Here is a 27941-nt window from a genome sequence, read left to right as displayed (position 1 = left end):
TAAATTGCCGCTTCTTCAATAAATAAAAATGATTTAAAAAAAATGTGAAAAAAAAAATAAATAAAATAAATAAAATAAGTTACATTAACAAAATTGTTAAAACAATTTAAAGTCGTTATAATATACAGAAATAATGAGAAATATATAAAAGTTAAGAATGGAATTTCGTAAAAAAAAAATAAATCATAATAAATAAAAAATATTTAAATCTCATTAAATAGGAAATAGCAGATTCTATTTGCCAACACACGTAAGGGTATACCCTCGTTTCACCATTCAGAATAATAGCAATCAAGAAAATTTAAATGTAACCTTCTTTCATGCAATAAAAAAATGCTATTATTTTGAATTCAATTTTGACTTTCAGATGTATCTTGTAATTCTTTCCACATCCATTTTCTCCATATATCGCCTGCCATATTTAAAATATCATTAAAGGAATGAGATGATTTTCCATCATTCCCTAACTCTATCAGCATATGATTATTATTAGACGTTGCAGCATATCCATTTGAAGGAGATTGAGAAAGTGATGGTGATGATGGCGATGTAGTAGTAGTAGAAGTACTTTCGACGTTAGATTGATCAGATATAGATTCTGTATCTGTCATACTTTTGAAACTAATATTATCAGCCTTTGTTATTATTGGAACATTATTTAAAAATTCAGTAATTTCGGTATCTTCAAATTCTAATAGTTTAAACTCAAAATGTTGAAACATAGCCACATAAATAAAAATCAATTGAACATGTGGATCTAACAAAGAAAACGGTATTTCAGGTTTTTCCACTTGTATATCTACATTAATGTCTGAAATCTCTTTTTTTATAAGTGAGTCATTTGTAGCATCGCATTTATTTCTCCTAACTATCTCTTGGAAAACGTTATAATCTGACTCGAAGTTCTTCGATCCAAGAGGGATTGTATTAAGATCAGGGAACCAGAATGTATCATTATGGAAATATTCATTTGAAAATAAGTCTTCATTTATTTCAATTTTCGGATTTTTATTATATAATTGATCAAATTTTTTACTATTATAATTTAAGAAAAAATTGATTGAAGTCATATTGGGATAAGGTCTCCACCCTAATAGCAGATCCCAAATACGTGCACGATCTTGTTTATGTAAAACTTTTGCACCAGAACATTTCATCCACCAATAAATCCAATTCCTAGAACCAGAATGTTGTAGCGACGTTTCTTCACTTAAAGGTTGATATAGCTCAGGTAGCATAGAGGAGAATACTTTAAAAAATAACTGTTGCTGAAACGAAGTGTCACCTCCTGAGATAATAGGGAAATAATTATTAATACCTGATGTTGATAATGATGATGATGATGATAAAAATCCACTTTGAGCTATTTCTAGATCTGGACAATGGAAAATAACTAAAACTAATCTTTCAAACATATCATTAAATGAAAATAATGGATTAGATGATAGAATTGGTTTTAATTTTGACTTTAATGATTCTGGTAAAGGATATTCATTGTATAACGGAGTTAAGAATTGAGAAGTTTGATTCTCAATGGAAGGGGATATATTAGAAGTAGAACTCGATGAAGATGATTCAGACGAAAATGATGGACGATGAGCTCTTTTAGACGCAGTTAAAATCATAGGACTATTGTTAATGAGAATTGGGGATAATGAAAACCATTCTGCTAAACCGATTGCAATCCAGGATAACCCACATTCATATCTGCAGATCCTTGACCACTTATTTAAAAAGCTCAAAATAGCATCTAATAATAAATTTAAAACTTTTTCATCCACAGGACTAATTACAGTAGTATAAACTGATGAAGACGTTTGAGAAGGTTTAGTGGAATCATTGCTAATAGTGTTGGTGATTGGTTCTTCCTTAGGATGAATTTTTCTAATATGAAAGTATTTTCTTAAATCCTTCATAATAAGATCTTCTAAAGATTTTTCATCATTTATACCATTAGCAGTTCTGTTTTGGTTATTTGATTTAACTGATGATGACGATGAGGTATTATTTTGGATGTTTGTCAAATTAGATTTTTTTGGCATATAACAATGAGCATTATTATCCCAGAATAATGTGTTAGGTATAACATTTGGAGATATGCACATTGGGTGATATTTCAATAATATCGGCCAAACTATATGTCTTAACTGAGGAGGTATCCCCGTAGTTCTAGCCAGGTAAGCTAAAGTATTGTGGTCATTAACATTTATCAAATCAACTACCAAGTCTAATAGTTCTCGATTACGATGGTGTTGTTTGATATGTTTCAGATGTGCAGCAGTAGACATCTTGTACAGACGTTTATCTGCTTAATTGACACTCTATTTGAACTTTTCAAGTTGATATTTTGAAACTTTTTATCTTTTGTAATTACTGAAATTTCACCATTCTTTTTAATGCTCCTGACGCAGATGGTAAATTAGAGCGTCATTCGTTTTCACGTGACTAATGTGTCACAAAAGAAGATTAGAGGATAAAAAATATTCTCAATGGTTCTAACAACATATATTTGTCTACTTATGACTCCAGTTTTTTTCTAAAATTCAAAAATATAACGTAAATTTTTAAAATTACTCTTTTAAAAAATTTGGAAGATGCTAGAACAAAATATTCTTGTTAAAGGGAAAATAAAAAGTGAAAGTGAGAAAGTAAATGCGACGAAGCTTAAAATAAGATAATATATATTTTTGTTTGTTAGACCTGATTATACTTTTCTGAAAATTTGTTTTTTAAGGGTATATTTTATTTTTCCAAGTAAAAGGAAAACAGAATGATTCCTTAATTTGTTTTTTTGAACTTTAAAACTATTTTTGAAAACGTAATATCTTCGAAGATTATCAAAAAAAATATGTAGGGCTTGTGAAAATAAAAAAAGAAATTTGGGTCAAGACTTCTTAATATTTAACACTTAAGATATGTTTCTAAATAAAAATCTTGTATATATCAATACATATACTTCAAAAAAAGAAATGTATTTAGGGGTCTGTGTTATAAATAAAGATTAAAAAATGTTAGTACAATTAAATATTAAAGAAAGTTACATCTAGTATATTATAGTAATTGTAGTTATAGATAGCCGCAGTAGATAAAACGTATATGTAAGAAAATAGAAAGATCTTCTCGATTAACGAGTATATATCTAATGTATCAGAAACATGTAGCTTATCCTGAAATATTATGAAAAAAAGTAATATAAGTTAGTTAATATGCTAACTAAATTCCTGTCCTGGTGCAAGTAAGTTAGATTGTAATTTTTATATAAGAAAAAATCAAAATAGATGAGCTAAGTAGTGTAGAAAATTCAAATACAGATCCCGGATTATTATAGGATGTATACATGTATTATTTAAAGCATAACTAGCAGTCCATCCATTTAACGCCAAAATTATATTTCTATACATAGCTAGATGTTTGAATTGAAATTTGTTTTAATACAATTATCTTAAGGGGAATATAAAACGGGAATGTGGAAAGCGGAAATCAAACGGAAGATAGACGGAACTCGGGCGGAATTCAGACGGAGTTCGGAATCCAGGACAATAAGGTTATTATTATTGAATTTTGATCAAGAATGGCGCTAATAAAACAAGTAGGCTATGATTCTTACTCTTCAAGTACAAAAGTAAGGTAAGAAAAAATTGTATTTGTCAATATAAAAGTATTATTAATCTCTTTAATGATTTATAGTTTGTAGTATTATAATGGAGCAAAGAAAAAGGATAATATTTATCATATAAAAGATGAAAAGTTTTTAAGTCTTGAATTGTATTCTCTCCAAATAAACCTAAACATTCCAGTATATATCAAACATTTTAAATTAACTAAAAAATCTATATTACATCAAATCAGAAAAATTTCGATTATAATTATGTCTTTTATTAAAGAGTTTAAACCAATTGCCTTAGAAGATACAAAACTATTTAAGCCTATTAAAGTTAGCGACACTAATTTGTCTCATAGAGTAGTTCTTCCTCCACTAACTAGAATGAGAGCAAGTTTTCCAGGAAATGTTCCAAATGAAGAATGGGCACCAGAGTATTATGATCAACGTTCTAAAAGGCCAGGTAGTATGATAATTACTGAAGGCACTTTCATTAGCCCCCAAGCAGCAGTCTATGATAATGCACAAGGGGTATGGTCAGATAAACAAATTGCTGTGTGGAAAAAGATATTTAAAAGAGTCCGTAATAACAAATCATATATTTGGCCCCAATTATGGGCGTTAGGTAGGCAGGCAGATGCCGTGGCTTTGAAAAGAGATGGATTAAGATTTGACTCACCTTCAGGAATAGATTTTGGCGGTAAGTATGGCGAGTTATACAAAAAATATGGACTCAGTCAACATATATTAACCAAAGAGGAGATTAAACAATACGTAGAAGAATTTTCAACTGCTGCTAAAAAAATTATTGATGCAGGTGCAGATGGGATTGAAATACATGCAGCCAATGGATTTTTATTAAATCCGTTCCTTGATCCAATATCAAATAAGAGAACAAATGAATATGGTGGATCAATTGAAAATAGGTCAAGATTTACTTTAGAGGTAGTAGATGCTGTGATAGCAGCTGTTGGGCATACAAAGGTTGGTATAAGATTTTCAGCATTTGGTACTCATGGAACTATGTCTGGTGGTAGTGAACCATTAATTATTGCCCAATACTCACATGTAATAGGTGAATTAGAAAAAAGAGCTAAAGAAGGTAATGGTGTTGTATATATCCATTTAATGGAGCCCCGTGTGACGAACCCATTCTTATTGGAAGGTGAAGGTGAATATTTGGATGATACAAATGATTTTGCATATTCCATTTGGACAGGAATTATCATCAGAGCTGGTAATTTGGCACTACATCCAGAAATATCTAGAGAATTGAGTAAAGATGAAAGAACCTTATTAGCTTTTGTTAGACTTTATATCTCCAACCCTGATTTACCGGATAGGTTAGAGAAAGGTCTGCCTTTGAACAAATATAACAGAGAAACATTCTATCATATGGGTGCAGAGGGATATATAGAATATCTCAGATATAACCAAGCTATTAAAATAGGTTATAACAAGGAGTAAGATATCTAGTTTATCCTAAGTAATTTTTAGTAAAACATTTACGAAGTGTTTTGTTTTGAAAAAATATATTTAATTATTGCAATTTCTATATATAAGTCGATGTCATTTAAAATTATAAATGCTGAATGATGTGAATAAGACTGGAGTAGTCAGTTTATTTGTTACGATCACAAAGAAAGATGATTCAACTATATTCTGTTGGTTTTATATGATGCCATTAATTATTAATATAAGATAAATAATAAATTAACAAACACTATAAATATATAATTTTGCAAAAATAGGAAAAACAGTAATAATAGATCAAATTACGCCCAAAAGAATTAAAATAAGATTAGCATGATAAATATTAATATTAATCTTATTATTTATAATACGCATTTTGCATGACGTTAAAAAAGATTTACAATAATTTATTTGATCACCCTCTAGTATAATATATTACTTATCCTCTTGTTGTTGTGTCTATTAGAATAAATATATATATATATTTTTTATCTGTTCATTATGCTACCTTCATTACGAATAGCTGTCGTAGATTGTTCTACGGTCAGTTATAATTCTTACTATATAGAATGTATATGTTACCCTGTTTTCGAATCCAGCCAGGAATTAATATAAAATTTGGTTGTTTCGTTAAACAGAATACTCTTCCTGAATATCCATCTTCATAGAACCTTCCTCTTATATAAGACCTATGTCTCGTCAGACACAAGCTTCCTGGACATAACAATTATGTTCTCATCAGAACCGGCGTTCTGGAAGATACTCTTGACGAGCAGAATTGTAACCGCAGTCCCAATTCGTAGACTACGCCTACCGCATAGTCTCTGCCGATGATAGTAGTACGATGCCTCAACATTTACCTATCATCCCACTTGTAGAGTTAACTCAGAAGTTAACCTACTTCTAACTTGTATCTGATATCTACAGGCTCGCCCTGTAGATAATCTCAGATCTCTTGTCTTCTTGGATACTCCTGTATCTCTTAAGACCTGATGATAGATTACTCTATCCTCTTTCAGAATACATTCTTCCTGTGCACATTTTCAAGCTACATACTTATTCATCTGTATAAGCTCCAAAGTCTGACTTCTGCCCACGTGACCCCACAGGCTCTTGGTCACAAGTCGTAACTGGATCTACCACATATTTATTAGGAATTTCTGCACCCTGACACCCTCAACAACAAAATTCTTGAAAAAATTAATCTCCTCGACGGGGAATTGAACCCCGATCTGGCACGCGACAAGCGCCCATTCTAACCATTAAACTATCGGGGATTTATTGGGTTACTTTTTGTTGTAATACCAGACTAACAGGAGTTCGGATGGTATTGAGATCAGTAGTTATAGGTCGTATTACACAAGATTATTGTATCTCCCCTTGGTCCTTCTCTATATAGTATATAATAGTATATTGATCTATACATGCTCTTTATATACTTCTTTAGAGCTGGATAGTTCTGGGTGCATAGTTACAGGATGCGGTACATGCTGGAATATGATTATATCATTTTCTATTGAGTGGTAAAAGACTTTTATCACGTGACTTATTGTTTAAAAGATGTTTTTCTTTTTATCTCGAAAAATACTATTTAAGAAATATAATCATATTCCAGCACATTCTTACTAATAGATGTCCGAGATGAACCAGAAGTGGGTGCAGATCCAGTGGTTACAGTTGATGTTCCACGCCTGCTGAATAGTTGTTTCTCAGCTGTGGTCAGCTGATCTGTTCTCTCTCGAGGCTTCTCTTGTACTGATTTCTTGTAAGTATTACGTGAAAGGCGACGGCGCTTAGACGGTTTTACAACACTTTTGTTGTAATCGTCTCGGGACAATACTAATAATACTATAAGGACTTGGGGTTTACACAAACCTGAACTATTCTTGAGTTATTGGACTTTACACTAAAAGCTAGAGTACCATTTGTACTTAAATAATAACTTGTTTTTTTTCTTACTATAAAATTAATATGAACGAACTATAAACTTATGAATTCTTGACAGATAAGTAGTCCTATTTATACGTTTTCAAATAGAACTATTTATCCTGAATATTAGTTTATTAACTTGTCAAGCAATTGCACAATTGCATGATATTATGACTCATAGTCATATAATTGCGTGAACGCACGATTGTACGATTATATGGCTCGCAGTCATCAGATTACGTGATCGTTTGCTTAAAGCCTAAACTTGAGAACATTACATTTTATTGTTTAGCATATGTCTACAACAACTTTGAATCGTAAACAAAAGTATTATCAGCACATACGTCTCAGACTTATATACTTAGACTTATATCTGATATGCGTCAAACGTCAATATATGCCATGATTCGGTATGTGGCCATATATAGTATGTATCATCATAATATTCTCTAATTGTTCAGACTTGTATATAAACTGGTCTTACTTACTGTTGGGCCAAAATATATAGCTCACAATCCTTCACATATTATATGTAAAGAGGCCAAGATTATTTTGATCTAACTACGATCCAAAATATCACATATCTTCTTTTCAAAGCAATTAAAAATGCTGACGTACAAAGAGACCTTATGGTAAGAATCTAATCGAGCAATTAGTAATTAAACGAAGTTTGCTAATAGTAAACTATTTATTTAAAATGATATTATATAGGTATGGTTTGTTGATAAGGAATTTGTACGACATTAGAATCCTCAATATTAATATTGCTATTAGTCATAATTAAGAGAATAATGCTGGAAAATAATATAATTATTTTCTATTTATTTCGTAAAATGACATTTTTATGAAGTGTTTAATTTTCACATGCCTGGTTCGATTCATAATTAAGGTATTTGTTAAAAAGGGAAATAAGGTTAAAGAACAATTATGAATGGAGCTTGTTTTAACTTACTATATAAAGAGCATATTTTGTAATTGAATATGGATGTTTATAGAGTATGTAAAAGAAGTAATCCAAAATTACATCAAAATTCATTATTTAATAATCTCAGACTCTCTTCAATTCCAGTAAATAATTCTTTTTTTGTAGATTGTTTATAGTATAGAAACCTCCTACCCTTTTGAGTAGGAATTACAATTATAGAAAATATATAAAAATATAAAGATTAGATGTCGACTAAAATTCTGACAATTTATACATTATTTTTTGGACAAGAGAAGTTAATTCATCGTCGTCTATAAGTGAAAGTTCTTCACCTAATTAACCTCACAAGAGTTATGTGCCTCTCATGCTTAGTATATCCTGTAGAAGCTACATGATGTACTTTAATTAACGACAACGAATTTTCTAATTGAGGTTTTTATTAGCAACGTATATTCACGTTATACTATCTTTTATCCTAAACCAGTATATCTACTGTTGTATGTATAAAGACCATAAATATCTAGCAGAATTAAACATAAATACCATCGATTATTAATTCAACTCATGGGTTCACATTTGTTAATTTTTTTTTTCCTGGTTCAGGATGAAAATACGTCAAACTTGTAGAATATTTAATTTATTTTAACTTATTTTTGCTTTTATCTTAGTTGAATTTATTTCAAAATAGTCTATTTTTCCTGGTAACTTATTATTACTCCAGGAATAATTTGTAGAGCAAAAACATAAAAAAAATCGTTATTGTAGAAGTATTATTAGAGCACAGCTGACTATATAATTATATAGTCTGTTTTTATAGTGTTCCTTAGCTGTGACAGGAAACAAAAATCTTTTTAGAAATTCATTCAATGTATCGGTTTTTAACGTTTTTTTGAACCTTTAATGGTTCCTAATATTTTAAATTTTACAATAAACCTTCTTTTCAATTTTCCTAATTGTGTTTGTACTTTCTGCAATAAGCCTCTTCACATACAATTTTTTTTGCAGAGCTATTCTCCTTCTCTTCCAAAAATATGCATCTTATCTTGAATTAGTATTAATACATAATATCATAGTATTTGAATTCTAAACTCTTAAAGCTACATTTCTAATTTTGGGAGAAACACAGATATAACTAGCGTAATTGAACAAAATGATGGATTTATTTTTACTGAGAAATAATTTAAATCAAAAAAAGTATATTTAGATAAAAAGCATATTATTTAGATAATTAATTAGAGAGTATGGTTATTATATAAAATTGAGAGCACAGAAAAACTCAAAGAAAAATTAAATATGTATGAAATGAAATATTTTTGACAATCCTAGACAAGAATCTTTTATTCAAACTAAAAATATAAATATTTCTGTATGACGAATAAATGCGGATAACAAATATCTATCGAAAGGAAATGAAAAAAAATATTTAAGAAGTAAAAATGAATGGGTAGAAAGCATAATAAATGCCATGAAAATTAATTATTTAGAGATTTAGAAGCGAAAGAAATGGATAAAGAAAACTAAAGTAAAATTTAATTGAAAAAGGAAGAGAAAGGAAAGGAAAGGACAGGAAAAGGAATGGGGTGATAATTATTGAAAGGAATGAGGAGAATTAAAGAAATAAAAGAAAAGAAAAAAAAATAGCGAAAATTCTAATTCTATAAATTTGGGTATCATTTAGTGATAGTGTGTATAAGTTGTAATAAAATATATAAGCGAATGCAAATTGAATTAGTTATGGGTATCATTTAATTGGAAAGCTTGAAAGAGAGAAAAAAAATGTGAATAATTAATAACTGAATGATTACTTAATCTCAGGGTATCGTTTATAAGGTAAAAGTTCATTTTTTAAAAAGAGCGGAATAAGAGTTCGAGGGTAGATGTCTCAACGATTTGTAATACTTAATTTTCTTGTTGGTTCATAGTTCTCTAAATCAATTGAATCATTATAAATTGAATTATTTGAATCATAATAATAATCTCTTGAGCCAGGAGATGATGATGAGATTCCTGAGTGGGAGTTCGTTTGAGAACTCGAATGCGTATTGGAATTTGTGTAATCATTTGAATAGTCATTAGATGAATTGGTAGTATCATAAACTGACACAAAACTACCCCTTGAGTTGATGTAACCAGATATATCTAATTTATCAGTATTATATTCTTTTGGATAGAATTGCAAAGTTTCTGAAAGATCAATATTAGAATTATTACCATTCGGGTTACTATATTGGTTAGTATAGGGATCATTGAAAATGTTTCTACTTGGATTAGTAATATCTTTGCTTGAATCATCCATAATCGAATTAGTTGATTCATTCCCATCATCTAGAATCTTTTCAGTCTGGAAAGTAGGTTCGGATTTTTTACCAATTAATTCTTTCCAACCTTTAACAACATTTGTATCTGAATAAGCTGTAACAATTTTACCATCAGAATCAATAAAATCTGTCTTCCTTGAACGTAAACAGAAGATATTAATTAAAAAGATGGTAAGAATTATTAATGGCAAACCAATACCTACACAGCAGCCAATAACAATATTTCTATTTTTTTTGGATAGAGTACCTTTCTTTTTTTGAGTACTCTTTGGAGTCACGGTGGAAGTTTCTTTTGATGATAATGTTATTGTCGTATATTGATCAGCAACTACTGTTTGTCCATGAATGACACTTGTTACAGTAAGATGTAAATTATCTACTTTTGTAGAAGGTGTAATTGAATACATTGTGGTAGGGTTTGATGAAGTAGATGATGAATTGAAATAGGAAGAAGAGGAGAAATCATCAAAAGATGATGATGACGAAAAATCATCATAGGATGATGATGACGAAAAATCATCATAGGATGATGATGACGAAAAATCATCAAAGGATGATGATGAAAAAACGGATGAAGATGATGATGAAAAAACGGATGAAGATGATATTCTAATAGAAGAGGAGACCATGATAGTTGTTGATGAAGATGGCTCTAAAGTACTTGTAGTTCTTGGTGGTGGACTACTAATAATTATTGTTGTTGAAGAAGGTTCAATTAAGTTATTTGTTGTTGGTTGGATAGTACTAGTAGCACTTGTTGAAATAGTAATTGATGAAATTGGAATGGAAGTTTGGGTCACGGTGTTAGGAACCATTATAAATTCAGAAGAACTTTCAAGTATTTCAGAACTTGTTGTACTTGGTGGGATATAAATAATTTGTGAAGATGTTGGTAACGTTGAAGAACTTACGAAAGTTTCGATGGAAGATTGGACTAAAGGCTCAATAACAGTAGAACTAGTTGGAACAAATTGAATCGAACTAGATGGAATATAAATCTCCTCTGATGTTGTTGTTGGTAGCATTTGTGTAGTAGTTTCGATACTTGAAGTTGTAGAAGTTGTAGAGGACTCTTCAGGAATTGGTATACTTGATGTTGTTTCGATATCTTGATAAGAAGAAATAATTGGAGCAATTTCTGTAGAAGAAATTGGTTCTAATGGGAAAAAATCACTTGATATAAAAGGCTCTTGAGTCGACGAAGAAGTTGTTGTTGGTTCGGTTGAAGTGGTGGAGCTTGAGGTGGATGTAGTTTCTAGTGTTGTTGTAGTTGTTGGCTCAGTAGCAGGAAATGTATTCAATGGCTCAACAGAAGATGTTTCTGGGAGTTCGTTTGTTTGTAATGTATCGATGCTTGAAGTACTTGTACTTGTACTTGATGTACTTGTAGACGTACTACTAGAAGAAGTAGGTGTAATAGTTGTGGTTGTAGTTGAAGGTGGAGCAGGTGGAACTGTAAGCATCGATGTTGGTTGATATGGAGTCGTAGTAGATTCGGTACTAGATGAGAGTGGAGTAATTATTATTATACTTGTAGGTGTAGCTTCAGTAAAATCTTGAGAAATAGGAGTTGAAGATGTTATTATGGGTAAGATTATTGGGGTAGATGTTGAAGTTTCTAACGGTACCACGTCCGTTGGACTTGTTTCTTGAATGCTTGTTTGGGAAGTGGTAGTGTCTTCATCGGTCGAAGTATCGACTCCCGCTATAAATGTGGTCGTATCCTGCTCAATAGATGTGGGATCTTGCGTAGTAGATACGGCATCATCATCATTTCCTATCGAAGTTAAAGAAGCTGTAGCAATGACAGCAGAGAATGTTCTAATTGTGGTAGTAGTGGTATCTGCAATAGGCTGGATATTAGCAATCGTAGCTGTATTATTATTATCTTGTTGTATCACGATAACATCTTGAGCAAAAGTCAATCTTGCCAGTAATAAAAATATAGCCCATATACGTAGCATCAGTAATAAACAACGTGAATATATGTGTATAGTGTTTGAAAGTAAAAAATGTATAGTAAAAAAAATAAAACAAAATTAAAATTCAGATTTGTGATAATTAATTTAAATATAATAAGTTTTATAGATTAAAAAAATAGTAATAACCATAAACCTATGGGTAAAGAGTGAATAAAATAAAGAGTGAATGAATAAAAGAATGGATGAATGAATGAATGAATGGGTATGAATGGATCTAGCTTGCAGACGTACTTTAATTAAATAATATAGTTGAAGTATATTATGATGTAGCTACTTCAAAAAGTTTGAAGGTAGAGAGCTAGAGTAATGAGAATAATGGATAGGAATGAATTGAACAGTAGTGATATAATCGCTGTTGTGGCGAGGACGAAGGGAAATCGAAGAGATGATTAATCTTAAAACACTTTGTTTACCTTTGCTTGCTTTCGATCGTTGGAATGAAGAAAGCAGACAATATATAATCCTTTGATGAATCAAACCAAATGTGAGCCCCCTAGTGTTCTTGAACGACTTAGGTTGGTAGGCAAAAGAATCATTCTGGAGGAAAACTCTTAAATTACTTGTCGAACCTGGTTAGCCATAAAAAAGATGATCGATGATCACCGCAAGCTGAGAGTTTGACAACATGGAAGGTTGAGTCCCCAGTCTGAATGAGCAGAGCAGAAGCCAGGTATGGAGATCACTAGTTCAAACATGAAAGAACAGGAAACACGACAACAATTACGCCATGTTCTGAGCCTTGTTCGTGGCGATCTAGACGTCCAATTCGTTTACTATGACGCTGACGAGACTCACTAGGATGTAAACAAAGTTGCCAGAAGTCTTACAGGTAAACAAACACCATCATCAAAGCTGGAAAATAAACAAACAAAGTACTTTGTTGAAGTAAAATTTCAGGTGAAAAAAAGGCACGAAAACGGCAAAAACCAGATTTCGGTCAGTTTTGCCTGATTGGGCACACGGATAAATACGAACAGAAAACGGAAAAAAAGTGAGAAAATATGGAAAAATTGACAATGAAAAAAAAAATAGAAAAAAAAAATTTTGAAAATATAATGGCTCGGTTTTTCCGTAGCAAGATGTTTCAAGAGTCTATTATGGAGAAGAAATATATTAATAGTAACAAAGAGCACCAAAGCAGCGAGAGTGGGAAAGCCATCGTAGCGGTAGTGACAATGAACATAAGAGGAATAAGGCGTATATATGGAGTAAAATTAAATACAGGATGAAGTCTTGGCCAGAAACTGGGCCTAAACGGGAGGGTAAATTGAAGAATGAGACATTATGTATGCAGAGGAAGTAGGTTAAATGAGTCATGGAGAAAACGGACAGCCGCGGATGTTAGTGTATATGTCTGTGATCTCGTCGATATCTTGCAGTTGGTCAACAAATCGTTTGATTTTCTCGAATGTTTCTTCAGAAGGATCTATCTGTGTTGCTTCTTGAGCTACTTGAACGATTCGGACGTCTTGAAGATTGAACCCAAGTTTTTGAAGGTTCGAACTAACTGTGTTGGTATCTGTGGGTTCTGTAATCACAGTGTACTTTTCTGGGGCATTATCCTCCGATGATGTCGTTGTATCATCTTTTGAAGTTTCTTCGTCTTCTTCATTCTTGTTGACATCGACAATATCGTCTAATTCCAAGATACTTTCCAATACACCTTCATCGTTCCCCAATAAATGAGCAGGAGGTTCCACAACTATTCTACCTCTAGCATCAAACATGTACAAAGTTGGGGACATCGAGGCATTTGCTTTATTTGTTAGAGATCGAACAAATCCAATTGTTCGATTCTTGTTATCAGTAGCGGCTTCAACAACCATGGCTACACCACCAGGACCCATTATTTCATAGGTACAACTTTCTAAGTTGTTACCAGAATCACCACTTGCGCCAGACCCTTTCTTAATAGCATTTTCGATTACTCTCTTGGTAACATTATTTTTCAAAGCAGAGGTGATTGCTGCGTTTAGTCTCATGTTCAATGCAGGGTCTGTGCTACCACCACCTAATTTGATACTCAATGCTATTTGATTTGCACATTTATTAATGATTTTGTTTCTATTGGCATCATTCTTGGCTTTATCGTGTTTAATAGTGCTCCATTTATTATGGCCTGACCAAACGACACCATGCGCGGAATGGAATCCACGTTGTTTTAAAGAAGATCTAATTGCACGTACCAACATGTTTATCTTATTATAATTTTTTACAGCTTGGTCAATTAAAGAGTGTTTTCAATTAAGGGTAGTAAATTCCTTTTTTTTTTTTTTTATTATTTTGGATTTTAAGCTATCTTTACATATAATAAATATTTCTATACAATAAGTTCTTAATTTTATTATTTTCCAAATGCTCGCACGAAATTTCCTTATTTAGACATCTTGAAAAATGATTTTTTTATCATCTTGAGAATTTACAAGAAATATTAATATTATTAAATGTTAGTGAAATTTCAATGTTATTAGAAGACAATGGACATTCTTAATTGAGTCATTTCTTATATCATAGCATATTCATATATTCGTGTATACATTATATATATATATTAATCACTCTACTATATATAAGGACATTACAAAGATGGCAGAAAAAAGAAACCTAATAGCAGTAATTGCAGATGAAGATACTACTACCGGGTTATTGTTAGCAGGGATAGGTCAAATTACACCAGAAACACAAGAAAAAAACTTCTTCGTATATCATGAAGGAAAGAGCTCTAAAGAAGAAATCTTAAAGGCTTTCCAAGACTTCACTGAAACAAGAGATGATATCGCTATTCTATTGATCAATCAACACATTGCGGAACATATTAGAAATTCAGTTGATAATTATACAAATGCTTTCCCTGCCATCTTAGAAATCCCATCCAAAGATCATCCTTATGATCCAGAAAAGGATAGTGTTTTGAAAAGAGTTAGAAGGTTATTTGGGGAATGATCGAAACCAAGCATGTTAGTATTCTTTTTGTTACATTTTCTCTAATGTATATATAATTCATACATAAACTTTCTCCTTCTTCATCTTCTTTATAAATTTATATATATTAAAAAAATAATTATTTACGTACATCATAATAATCGAACTAATTTACTTTTATTAAGTTTCCAGTTCCGAGGACATGCTAATGGTTGACATTAGGGTATTAGAATACATGTTTTATATAAGACATATACTTGTAGATACATATCCATATACATATTATAATAGTAATAGGCTAGGCGTAGAATTGTAATTAACATTGAAGTCTATGTCTCAAGATATAAAAAATAAAAAAAATAAGTGCCAATTAAGCAAGGAGAGGATATACTAATTTATTTATTTTTTCCGTTCATACGATTTACTCTATTTTCTCTTCTTACCCTTCTTCTTCTTTTTGTTTTTATTTTTCTTATTATTGGTTTGGGTTTTGGTAGTAGCGGTTGGGTTTGAGGATTCTAGACTTTCATTTTCTCCAGCATCAGCATCATCAGATCCTTCATCGGTACCATCTTGGACAGCATCCTCACTTACATCTTCACTAACATCTTCGACTTTGATAGATTCATCTAGATCTGGACTTATATCTTGTTCAGTAGGTAGAGAAGACATATCTGCTGGCATATCATTTTCTTCAATAGTGCCTTCGTCCTCTTGAATGGTAGAAACGGCTGGAGATTCTTCTAATGCTAACGATGTGGATGATTTGGCTACTTGGTTATGGGAGTGAAGCGGATTTTCCAATTCGTCTTCTTTTCGAGAAATTATGGAATCTTTTGGTTCGATTATTTCATCAGGAGTACCAGCTTTAGATTCTTCGTCTTCTATAATATTAATCAAATCATCTTCATTCTTTAATTGTTCTAAATGTTTTTGGATTGGAGTTTCAGAAAGATTACTGTCATTTTCATCTTTAGTTTCGCTTGGCTCTTCAATCTTAGAATCTGCTAGAGTACCAATGGTAACATCAGTTTGTTGTTCGGTTGGGTTAATTTGTTCTTCAATTGATTCAGAAATTGTAGCTTCAGTTTGTGGTTCGGATGGTTCGTTTATTTCAACTGGTTCGCCAATGGTTTCATTAAGTTGAGTTTCGGTTTGACTTTCTGATGGTTCGTTTATTTCAACTGGTTCGCTAATGGTTTCATTAAGTTGAGTTTCGGTTTGACTATCTGATGTTTCGTTTGTTTTAACTTGAGCTGCTTCAATTGGAGATTCAGTTGGTTCTTCGGATTCGACTACTTTTTCAATTGGTACTTCATTGGAACTTTCAGCTGGATTTTCGCTAAGTGATTGATTTTGATTTATTTCATTATCAACTGGAACATCCTCCAGGGAATCTTTAGTATCTATTGGGGCTTGAACAGGTTCGCCAAATTCGTCGTTTTCGTCTTCTTTTTCCTTTTCATCCTGTTCTTGTAATACATTTTCTTCTTCTAATTTTTTCTTTTCCGAAGATAATTCTTCATTAATTGGATCAATGTTTTCTACAGATCCGTCAACTGCATCTAAAATTTCTACATTGTCAAGAGCTTCTGAATCAGGGCTATCCTTTTCAAAAGTTCCACGGTCATTGTCCGTAGATGGGGTATCTTCAACGATTGAATCGATTGGAGCATCTACAGGAGTATTAACTTTTTCATTATCCTTTTCCAATTGAGAATCATCTTCCTTCTTTTCTAAGATTTCAATTGGAGCTTCAGAAGAACCTTTTGGTTCTCCAATTTCATCATCCTCTTTTTCTTTTGGCTCTGTTGTAGTATTAACATTTGAACTTTCATTAGTTAAACCATCACTAGTATTATTATCAACTTCTGCTTCTGCATTAGCATCTTCTTCAGGTTTTTCAAGGGATTTAGAATTATTAAACTGATCTTCACTTATACTTGCTTTGGTATCTTCTGGGAATGCATATCCCTTTAATATAGATTTATCAGCATCTAAATAAAACCCTCTGACACCAATAATTTTTTTCTCCACTTCACAGGCTCTAATCCATTGAGGAGAGACAATTGGGATATTACTATGCTTAGCTCTTATTAATTCTTGGTTATCATTATCATCCCCATCATTGGTAATGAAATGAGTGGTGTCAATGCTAACATGATCTTGTAATTGTTTGGCACCAATTTTTCTCAAAGATGTAGCAATTTGATTTCTTGTAATTTTTTTTAACGGATCTAATGGGCCTAAGCAAACAGTGATACCGGACATATCTGTCATCTTATGTGTATGGACTTTAACTTTTTCCGACCAAAAATCTCCAGAAGTAGTAGAAAGTTTCAATTGAAAGTCATAAGGTTTGTCTACAGAAAGGCCAGATATTTTAGTGGACGTAACTTTGAAAGGATTTGGAATAACCATAGCTCTAATGCCTTGTTTATAAAGAATTAAGGATTTGAAACGAGCAGATCCTAAAGATATTGTATCCCATTGTAATACACAACTAGTTTGAGTGATGTTTATAATTTTTAAAAGGGGATTTTTTGGTTTTTCTGTCCCATATTTCTCGAGAATGACATTTTGTAGCAATTTGAAACTAGTACGTTGTTTGTTCTCCTCTTCTGTGTCTTGTGCCACAGTCATCTTCACAATTGAACCAGCCTTGACAGTTTCAGGTAACAACATCGTTGGAAATTCAATGACGTGGTGATCTTGGGTGGTTAATAGAGCCAAAGAGGCGTCTAATTTCCCCACAGTCATTACGACATCAATTTGAGACATCTTCAGCTGTAGATCGATGTGTTATTTTGACAAGTTCAGCTAATAGGAAAATAGTCCTGAATCAATATACAAATGATATAGAATTGTTATTTAATTTATTAAAACTTCAATTTATTTAATAGGACCACCTTAAACTATTTTCTCAAATATTAAACGGATCAAACAAAAAACAAATATTGGAAAATTCATCAAATATTTACCCGGTGTTTGGTCAGGGTTCAATGTTTGGTATACTAGGGTTATAACGCGAAAAATTCAAGAATTTAATGTTTTTGAAAAATAAAGAGATGATGATAATTTTTTATAAATAGATCAAATAAATAATATTGGAGATTGAAAGACCTTTATATGGAAACCAAGCCATAATTGTTGGTGCAAAACTCTTATACAAGTATACCTATTGGTACTATGAGTGATTTCAGTTTACGCCAACTGATCACCGAATTTCAAACTAAGGATAAAGATTCGCATGTCGAGCTGGATAATCCTTCACAACTCATCAATAATGTCATCGACCAGTTGATTACATCATCAAGCCAATTGAATCCCGATATATTTGAGTCATTGGCAGATCTATCTTTGAATTATAGCAGTTTAGGTACGAACTTGCAAACGCAACTAACAGATCTTGTTGTTTCATCATTCAATGCCATACTTCATCAAATAGATACGTCCTTGGTGGATACCTTACAATTCTATCAATTACAATTAGAGCAATTCACATATTTGATGTATGTTTTATTGACCTTTATTGGAAACTCAATACATGCAATTTCCCTAGCTATGTCAAATAAAAAGAAAAATAATGCGTCAAAGGAAGAAACACAACTGTTTAAAAATTGTTGCAATCAAATAGAATCAATTGGTAATTTAACTGCCACCTTATTTGATATGAATCTTCCCTTAATTTTCCAAATCAGAACTGAACTTAATGAATTTTTATCTCTATATATCAAACAGTTTAATTCTTTATTACAATACGAACAATTAATAAAACTACCATCTTTAAAATTATATTTCATTAGAAATTTAACTTTGTTGACAATACAACCAAACAATCAGCATCAACAGATCGAAAATTTAATTATTACAAATTTATTAGATACCCAGCATTTATCCAATTTTTTCCCTGAATTTTTAGCATATTTGAATGATAATCATGATTTTATACGATTGACGGATGATGTATTAAAAGATATTAGTAATATAGAGTTTAATTCAAAGGATACGAATGGTCCAAAATCTATTTCAACTTTTTTGATTAAATTATCAGAAGTTTCACCTGTATCAATGCTAAGACAAATGGGGCATATTATTAAGCTATTGAATAATAGTTCAATGACATTAAGATGTGCAGTTGTTGAAACTTGTGGGAATATTGTCATTGGTATATATAGACAAGTTTCTGTAGGTGATATCCAACAATTATACCTATCTAAAATCGAAACTCTATTGGATCTATTAAAGGAAAGATTTTATGATTCAAATCCTTACGTTAGAACGAAAGCCATTCAAAATTGTTATAAATTAATAGATTTAAATCTACCACTGACAAATTTAAATCATTTTAAATTACAACTATCAAATTATTCATTAATATCTTTAGAGGATAAATCTCCATTAGTACGTAGAAATTCAATGAAATTATTGTCTAAATTATTATTAAATCATCCATTTAATAATAAGAAAATTGGTTCTCAATTGAAATTGACGTTTTGGAAGAATTCTCTTCAAAATCTATTAAGTGAGTTTACAAAATTAAATGAGAGCCAACAAAATGAAAATGAAACAAAAGATAATGATAATTCTTTGGATCAAACTGATGCTTTTGAAAAGGAAAATCAGGCAGATAGGAATCTCATTGTTAAGATGAGGTTATTGATCCAATATCATAAGGATGCTATTGAATTCATTGAAATTATACATAAAGCAATTAACATTGGTTGTGATTTAATCTTCTCAAAGAATAAGAATGAAGTTATTGAAGCAATGGACTTCATAGTATTGACTAACGCTTACGATATAGATCCAAGTACTTCTGCTATTAAAAAAATGTTACATTTAGTCTGGATGAAAAGTACGAATGATGTCACCGCAACTCAAACGTCAACATCAATTGCAAATAATGCTACACCATCTACTACCAGTACAGATATTGCATCTCATTTAATATATTGTTATAAACAATTATTTTTAACCGTACCACCAACCTACACGACTAAAGAAAGATCGAATTTAATATCGAAGAATTTAATTAATTTAACTTTTAACACTTCTGCTGCAGATTTGGCATCTTTGGAACAATTACTGATACTCCTATATAATGATAGTGTTATTGATGATAATGTTCTTACAGTTCTATGGAGTATTTACAACAGTTGTAATAATACACAAAATAATAATTTTAGTAAAGAATACATCCATGGCTCTATTATTATATTGGGCATGCTTTCATTAGCAAATTCAGAAATTCCTCTTAGAGGATTTGATTCACTTTTAGACGTTGGTTTAGGCCCTGCAGGTTCAGAAGATTTGGAGCTTTGTCGTTACACATGTATTGCTATCGAAAGGTTAATACCAAAAAAAAGCAACTCTATATTACAGCCATTACCAAAGAAGCATGAAGATAAGGCTGTAAAGAAGTTATTTAATAAAATTATTGATTACACTTCAAACGAGCTATATTACCCAATGTGTGAACAAGCAATCAACTCATTATTCAAAATCTCTTCTGCTCCAGATGTTATATCTTCAAATATTTTAAAAGAGAAATCTATGATGACATTTAGTTCTCCAAATGGGGATAATTCCTTAATTGTTACTAGTGAATCGAGAATAATTTCATTAACCCAATTATTATTTATTGTTGGTCAAGTAGCTATAAAAACTTTAGTTTATTTGGAAAACTGTGAAACTGAATTTAAAAAGAGAAAACATCAGCAGGAAATGGAAAAATCAAGCAAAAATTCTAACTTAGGGGGCTTAGGCCCAGGGTCTATAGCTACTACAAATATTATGAAAGCAGTAGACACTACCACTGAAAATGATTCTGAAGTAGATAATGAATTGGCTATGATAGGTGGTGGAACCAACGAAGACGATTTTACGGATGCCATTAATTCAATTAAAGAAATAGAGCTATTATTTGGTGATAATTCTATTTTAGGTAAATTTTGCCCCATTGTTGAAAATATTGTCTCTAATAGTAATAAATTTACGGACCCCATGTTGCAAAGAACTGCTACGTTGTGCCTTGAAAAATTGATGTGTATATCTTCCAGATACTGTGAAAAAAACCTACCCCTATTAATTACTGTCATGGAAAAATCACCGGACCCAATTATTAGATCAAACGCAGTTCTTGGCTTAGGTGACATGGTTGTTTGTTTCAACAATTTAATTGACGAAAATACAGAATATCTTTATAAAAGGTTACATGATGAAGATTTAATGGTTCAAAGGACAACTTTAATGACTGTGACGTTTTTGATATTGGCTGGACAAGTTAAAGTAAGAGGTCAATTAGGTGAAATGGCTAGATGTCTAGAAAATCCAGATCAAGCCATTAGTGATATGTGTCGATTATTTTTTTCCGAATTATCTACAAAGGATAATGCAATTTATAATGGGTTTATTGATATTTTTAGTAACCTAACAATTGATCAATCCTTACAAAAAGATGGGTTTAAGAGAATCATCAGGTTTTTGGTTTCGTTTATACAAAAGGAAAGACATCAAAAACAATTAAATGAAAAACTTGTTGGCAGACTAAGTAATTGTACGTCAAAAGAACAATGGGATAATATTGCCTTCGTAATTAATACAATTCCATATAAAAGTGAAACTTCTACTGCAATTCTAGCAGAAGGTTATAAGGATGTTACTTCAAAATAGACTGTAGAAACATATTTTCTTTAACTGATTAGATAAGTCATTTACTAAATAGCATAAATAGCATTCAATATAGCATAATAATAATACAATATTAATTAATTATCTACAAGATTCATAGTCACAAATATAAGGTATTAAAATCCAATAGTTGTCTCGTTTTTTTATAAATTAGCATACTGTAAAAGTTGGAAAATGTTAAAAGAGATCTATAAATGTGGAAATATATATATATATATATACACTATAATATATTGCATTGCTATCCGAAAACTTTTAAAAGATGGAATATTGTTACAAATTTTCATGGTTAATAGATAATGAAAAATTAAAAAATGCAAACTATTAAAATTCATCTGGGTCAAATAAATCTAAGTCCAGATCCATTGCATCTTCTTCATTATTTTCTTCCTTTCCATTTTGAGCGCCTGTATTAGGATCATTGGTGCGAGAATTATTGGAATTTGAATTATTATTGGAATTGTAGTTGGCAGCATTATCATTAGAAAGTTCGAAGCGTTTGGGACTAGCGTCTAAAGAACCAAATGTGAATGAGCCTCTTCTGAATCTATCTTGACCTTCTACTGTAATATCCATATCCATATGATTATCTTTATTTGTTACATCATCAGCATTCAATTGTGATATATCTTTTGAGTTTTCTTCATCTCCTACAGAACCTGGTAATGCTGTTAGCTCTTCAGTATGAGCTGATGCAACAGCAAGCATCCCTCTTCTTAATGCATCTTCTGCAGGCCATATAAAATTATTTGGCCCTAATGTATTCTTATTAAATGTTGGTGGTATTTTAGTAAATTTGGCTAATTTAGTAGCATAATCCAGCAAGACTTTTGAATTTATTTTTTCTCTTTGTTTTAGCATTGTATTTTTCTCAAATTCTACTTGTTCTAACATTGGAAGTGTATTTAATAATTCATGACAATCATTTAAAGAGTCTAAAACAGATTTGGTTTTTTCATCTAAGGCTTTTGTATCAATCTCTAATTTTTTGAGTTTAGTGGAAATTTCATCATATTTGACAAATGAATCTAAAGTAGAATATAATTTTCTATCAATATCTATTAAATCATAAGCGTACTGTAAATCTGGTTTATATTTATCCACAGAAGAACTTAATTTAGATAATGTCTCTTCATATTGAATCAAATCATTATATGTTTGAATCTTACTCAATTCATCATTCTTGTCATTATTATCTTGTAAAACATCACCCTCGGATATTGATGTTGATAAAGTTTTATGATGGCCATGATGTGGTAACGTATTGTGGAAATCAGACATCTGTCGACTATTGTTGTTTTTTTATGATTACGCTTAATCCTAATGCCTTTTATTATCATTATAATTAAATATTCACGTTTTTCATAGACGCTAAAAAAATTATAAGGATTGAATGACGCGAAAAGAAAAATGGGATGACGTAAGCTAAAACAATAAGTAAGTGAAAAAAAAATATGAAAATAAATACAAAAATAAAAAATATTAGAGTAGACTTAGAATTAATTTTATATTTTCATCGTTTTAACAATGTTGTTTAGGTATCTCTTTTGAAATGTTGCATCGTTTATCTTATTTTATTTTGTAGTTAAAAATAATTCTTTCGAAGAGGGTCAGAAAGGTTAGGTATACGATTGTAAAAATGAAAAAAATATTTAATTTAGTTATATAATCTATGCTTCTTTACCAAAGAATAAAGTACCTTAAATAAAATTCACAATTAGAGGTTATGGTTACGTATAGATGAAGCGTTCAATATATATTGCTGCATATTTATAATAATTCTATAGAAGAATACAATTTGCCATTCAAGTTAAAGGCAATAAATATTAATATTTAAACTTTCTTGTAAATGAGGTTTAAAAATTAATACTATAAAATTTTTTTTTTACGTTGAGGATTAATTTTTCTTCTTTTATTTATTGAATTAAAATATTTTCCTAGTTAATAAAATAATTAAAACTTGAAAAATTATTAAAAATTGGAAATGAAAATCATTTAATGGATGAAAAACAAAATAACTTAAAATACAGGTCAGACTTGAGTAAAATTTCATTTAATATGCCTTTTGAATTATATTTACGATATCTCTCTTTGGAATATTCCATATTAAGTAACAATCTGGTTTATATGACGTACTAGTAGAAAGATTTTTTTATGGAATTATTTTGATATACATTAGTTACGAATACATTTATAAGCGAATTCTTGGAGTATTAGATCCTAACAAGTTTTATTTTTCTTATAATTCATTTCTAGTACATATAGAAGTCAAAAAAACTTTAAAGTTCAATTAAGTATCTAATATATAGCGTAAGCTGTATAACTGGAAGTTTTCTTTTAGATTAGAATTCAGTATTTTTGCTAAAATTAGAACTTACACACAATAACTACTAATCTCTGTTATACTGAAATTTATTTCAAAAACATGAGCGTCATCAGATGGATAAAACTACAATTGACCATCATAATAGTACACATTGTATACTAAATAGTCGAACTGTCTAGTACTGATAAATATCTGTTTATATCTATCCCTTAGAACGTTAAAGGGGTAGATTACCGTTTAATAACTGAAATGCTTCAATTTTTAAAGAAACTTGTTGAATGAAAAAGTAACTATGATTAATTTATTTTTAATAACATCATTAGTAAAATTATAATTTAGAATAAAGTTCCGAATTATTAGAGATCATATTATGATGGGAATATTTCTATTTTAACTTTAAAATCAAAAGCCACAACACTGTTCATATGGTATAGTTTATGCCATTTTCTAATGTGGTGGTAAAGTATATATTTACTCATAACTGTTTCACAACAAACTAGAAGTAATGAAGTTAATTTAATTCAAGAGTGAAATTTCTAACCAAAGAAGACAAGAAGGCAATGCCATTGATTAAATAAAAATAACTACTTAACTAAACCAAATATGAATTACATCTTAACCTTGAATTCATATTAGTTATTTCTTCTGCAATAATAATGAGTAGGATAAGAAAAACCCTTGTGGAAGAAATAGATGCCTGAGAGGCTTTTAGGCAAAAAAAAAATGCGATGACACAATTACATAATAAAGGCAAACAAACATATTTCAAGGATCGGATACTAAACTGCTTATAGGAAAATAATAACAATAATCAAAAAAGTTTTTTAAATTTTACTTTATTTTTTTTTTTTAAAAAAGTTATTAGGTATATAAATCGTATAATTATATATATCTATACATTAATTATGATGTATACTTATAAATGTATGGAAGCAAAGGGGGAAAAAGTGTCAAAAGCGGGTAAATGTGAATAATGATCAAGGATTCAACGTTTTTGATTTTGGGTCGAATCCACTAACGATATTTGGTAGTTTTGGAATCCCATCACGCTCCATTTGTTCCATGGCAGCTTCTCTTAATCCACCTTTCCATAATTCATTATCTTCACCAATGACATAAGTCAAAGTTTTATCCAGATAACCATTTGGTCCTAAGAAATCCAAATTATCTATAATATCATCTAATAAAATAGCTTTACCTGCTGCGATATTATCTTCCAAACCCGAATGTCTAATATTAACTATATGGATATGGAAATAATAATATGAAGGCTGATAATGGATAAAAATTCTTAATTCATCTGCATGTATCATAAAATTATAACAAGCAGGTATGATTGATCTAATTTTATTATTTAATTGAATTAACCAAGGTCTATCTGAAGGTTTCAAATCTCTTACAGAACGGATATCATCTCTATAGACCATTGCTACCAGATATAAAGAATCTAAGTTGACCCCATCCCATTTAGTGTTTGGCAAGATGATAAACCCATCTTTTTTCTTATCTTCTGAAAAATCCTTATAGACTATTCTTTCTGATTCAACATCACCATAAAGAACATCATCAACCCAATCCAATCTTCCTTGTTCATATTGTTTTTCAATATAAGGTATAACAAATTGCTTATACATCTCCGGTGTTTCTCTAACAAGATGGAAATTTTGTTGACTATACTTCTTAATATGTACCGGAGTCGCAGGCCAAATCAAGTTCAATCTTGCAGTAGGGTTTTCTTCCATATCTTGTTTAATAATGGCAAGACCCCAATGATAAATATCATTTGAAGCAATCTCTTTTAATTCTTGAATCCCATTAACTATAGAATATTCATTTTCACATTGATAAAAGATTGGAGTCGATCTACCATCCACAGGATTTGGTTTTTTAATATTTTCGTCAAACGTAAAATGTGTCTTTTCTGCCGTAATTATGGCATCTTTTCCATCGATCGTCCCTAATAGTGAAAGTACTTTGGTTTGTGGTGAAGAATCAAGAACTTTTTGGAATTTAAAACGGGATATTAAATCTTTTAAAGGTTGATGCTGAGTTAATGGCATTATATGTTAAAATTTAGATTAGTCAATTCTATTACAATTACAATTGTATATTGTTATTTATTTCTTTTTTAAAAAAAGAGAGAAAGAAAAAAAAATAACAAGTAAATATTATTAGAATGTATTAAAAATGTTTTAAAAATGTTCTAATCTATTGATTAATAAAATTAAATTTTTTTTTCGAATTTTTATCATCCACCCAAACATATTTTATAATTGGAAACTGTTAACGAATCTGGGAATCCCTTTTATTTTTAATTTTTTATTTTTTTTTTTTTTGGGTTTCCAAATTGAAAGTTATTATGAACCCCTTAGGGCTGATCCAAATTGATGTAGGGTACACAAAATTATATAACAGGGCTGCAAAAATGGTAGCGCCGTAAAATTTAGGGGATTACAGGGTTAAATTGCTATTTTAGGTCTGATTTTGGTTTGAAAATAGGGTTGGCACTGTTTAAAATGTCATAAAATATTAACGACACAAAAATAATAAATCATTTTTTTATCCTATATACAATATTTTTTCAATATATATATATATATTTATTTTTTAAAATTAGATTTATCTAAACTAAAAGTATTTCAAGAATTTAATTATCTTATTATATTTAAGCCATAATAAGCTGGCATGAAGTACAGACCTATGTATAAAATAATAAGATGACTTTCAGATACTTTACAAATATATTGTCCTTTCTTTAAATAATTTTAGAATAATATATTAGACAAGTACCATTATGAAATATTCTTGAAATAAACCTTGTATCACAAATTTCAAAATTTCTTTAACAAATACAAATACCAAATATATATAATAATATTATTATTATATATAACTAAATCTTCAGTATTACCTAACGTAAAAACATATACCAGAATAAAAATACAAAGATAAATGCAATAATAGCAATTGGAGCATATTGACTGATTAATAAATCGAAGTTAATCTTTTGAGCTGATTTACGATACTTCTTTGATGATTCCTTTAGAGATGCACTGATATCACTCATCTTATCCAATGAATCACCTCTATACAATAAATCTTCTATATTCTTTGACATCACTTGCTTAACACCAACTAATTCTTGGTTTAATTGATCCAAATTGTCTTGAACTTTTTTATCACTATAAGCCTTAATTGTTTTTTGTAAGAAATTATCAAATGATACAAATGCATATGGTCTAGTTGAAACTTTATTAATTTCACTACTATAAGAATGTTCAAATTCCATTGAAATATCATTCAAATAAGAAAATGCTAAATTTCTTGGATATCCACGTTCACAAATTACAAAATAAATAATGGATTGATGCTTAATATAATTAATTTCATATGGACCACTTTCTAGAGTAGCTTCAGTAGCACTATTTGGGGTAAATCTTGACACAACGACTTTCACTTTCTTCTTTTCAGCCAATAGCTGAGGGTCATTATCATCATCAACTGATGTACATAATGGTAAGCCATCATCTCTGTATATTAATGTAGATTTAATCATTTTTTCTTATAAGTCTCTATTTAAATGTGATAACTTACACTCTAATTGGTATCGTTTACGTTGAATGGTCTTTTATCTTCAATAAAGAATTTTAACACGTATTTATCTTTTATTTTTGTATATAATTTTCAAATTGAAAACATGGATTCTTTTTTTTTTTTTTTTTTTTTTTATATTTTTTATTTTTATTTTTTATTTACCTACTTATTCGGGGAA

General features: G+C 30.2%; 10 protein-coding genes and 1 non-coding gene across 11 annotated transcripts; 3 read left to right on the top strand and 8 right to left on the bottom strand.

The window, feature by feature from the left end:
* Nucleotides 1-350: 350 nt before the first annotated feature.
* On the bottom strand, nucleotides 351-2288 carry OCA5 (Oca5p; the record flags this gene model as incomplete). The annotated part of the gene is made up of 1 exon (XM_004181482.1): nucleotides 351-2288. The coding sequence occupies one exon, from the start codon at nucleotides 2286-2288 to the stop codon at nucleotides 351-353; it is 1938 nt and encodes a 645-aa protein (XP_004181530.1).
* Nucleotides 2289-3868: 1580 nt separating this feature from the next.
* TBLA0G00610 (alkene reductase) lies at nucleotides 3869-5068 on the top strand (the record flags this gene model as incomplete). The annotated part of the gene is made up of 1 exon (XM_004181481.1): nucleotides 3869-5068. The coding sequence occupies one exon, from the start codon at nucleotides 3869-3871 to the stop codon at nucleotides 5066-5068; it is 1200 nt and encodes a 399-aa protein (XP_004181529.1).
* A 1211-nt stretch (nucleotides 5069-6279) lies between these two features.
* Nucleotides 6280-6351, bottom strand: TBLA0Gtrna2D. The gene has a single exon. It is a non-coding gene; the product is annotated as a tRNA-Asp (tRNA).
* Nucleotides 6352-9810: 3459 nt separating this feature from the next.
* Nucleotides 9811-12210, bottom strand: TBLA0G00600 (uncharacterized protein; the record flags this gene model as incomplete). The annotated part of the gene is made up of 1 exon (XM_004181480.1): nucleotides 9811-12210. One exon carries the CDS (start codon nucleotides 12208-12210, stop codon nucleotides 9811-9813), a length of 2400 nt encoding a protein of 799 aa, XP_004181528.1.
* A 1331-nt stretch (nucleotides 12211-13541) lies between these two features.
* Nucleotides 13542-14420, bottom strand: DPC29 (post-initiation translation factor DPC29; the record flags this gene model as incomplete). The annotated part of the gene is made up of 1 exon (XM_004181479.1): nucleotides 13542-14420. The coding sequence occupies one exon, from the start codon at nucleotides 14418-14420 to the stop codon at nucleotides 13542-13544; it is 879 nt and encodes a 292-aa protein (XP_004181527.1).
* Nucleotides 14421-14814: 394 nt separating this feature from the next.
* Nucleotides 14815-15171, top strand: VMA7 (H(+)-transporting V1 sector ATPase subunit F; the record flags this gene model as incomplete). The annotated part of the gene is made up of 1 exon (XM_004181478.1): nucleotides 14815-15171. The coding sequence occupies one exon, from the start codon at nucleotides 14815-14817 to the stop codon at nucleotides 15169-15171; it is 357 nt and encodes a 118-aa protein (XP_004181526.1).
* Nucleotides 15172-15576: 405 nt separating this feature from the next.
* Nucleotides 15577-17931, bottom strand: CHS5 (Chs5p; the record flags this gene model as incomplete). Its single annotated transcript, XM_004181477.1, has 1 exon — nucleotides 15577-17931. The coding sequence occupies one exon, from the start codon at nucleotides 17929-17931 to the stop codon at nucleotides 15577-15579; it is 2355 nt and encodes a 784-aa protein (XP_004181525.1).
* Nucleotides 17932-18339: 408 nt separating this feature from the next.
* YCS4 (condensin subunit YCS4) lies at nucleotides 18340-21825 on the top strand (the record flags this gene model as incomplete). Its single annotated transcript, XM_004181476.1, has 1 exon — nucleotides 18340-21825. The coding sequence occupies one exon, from the start codon at nucleotides 18340-18342 to the stop codon at nucleotides 21823-21825; it is 3486 nt and encodes a 1161-aa protein (XP_004181524.1).
* A 342-nt stretch (nucleotides 21826-22167) lies between these two features.
* On the bottom strand, nucleotides 22168-23124 carry MED4 (Med4p; the record flags this gene model as incomplete). The annotated part of the gene is made up of 1 exon (XM_004181475.1): nucleotides 22168-23124. The coding sequence occupies one exon, from the start codon at nucleotides 23122-23124 to the stop codon at nucleotides 22168-22170; it is 957 nt and encodes a 318-aa protein (XP_004181523.1).
* A 2022-nt stretch (nucleotides 23125-25146) lies between these two features.
* Nucleotides 25147-26229, bottom strand: DCS1 (5'-(N(7)-methyl 5'-triphosphoguanosine)-(mRNA) diphosphatase; the record flags this gene model as incomplete). Its single annotated transcript, XM_004181474.1, has 1 exon — nucleotides 25147-26229. One exon carries the CDS (start codon nucleotides 26227-26229, stop codon nucleotides 25147-25149), a length of 1083 nt encoding a protein of 360 aa, XP_004181522.1.
* Nucleotides 26230-27080: 851 nt separating this feature from the next.
* On the bottom strand, nucleotides 27081-27725 carry SEC22 (SNAP receptor SEC22; the record flags this gene model as incomplete). Its single annotated transcript, XM_004181473.1, has 1 exon — nucleotides 27081-27725. The coding sequence occupies one exon, from the start codon at nucleotides 27723-27725 to the stop codon at nucleotides 27081-27083; it is 645 nt and encodes a 214-aa protein (XP_004181521.1).
* Nucleotides 27726-27941: the final 216 nt, after the last annotated feature.

The sequence above is a fragment of the Henningerozyma blattae genome, chromosome 7 (genome assembly GCF_000315915.1).
Source record: "Henningerozyma blattae CBS 6284 chromosome 7, complete genome".
Taxonomy (NCBI): domain Eukaryota; kingdom Fungi; phylum Ascomycota; class Saccharomycetes; order Saccharomycetales; family Saccharomycetaceae; genus Henningerozyma; species Henningerozyma blattae.
This window is presented reverse-complemented; position numbering and strand designations above follow the sequence as displayed.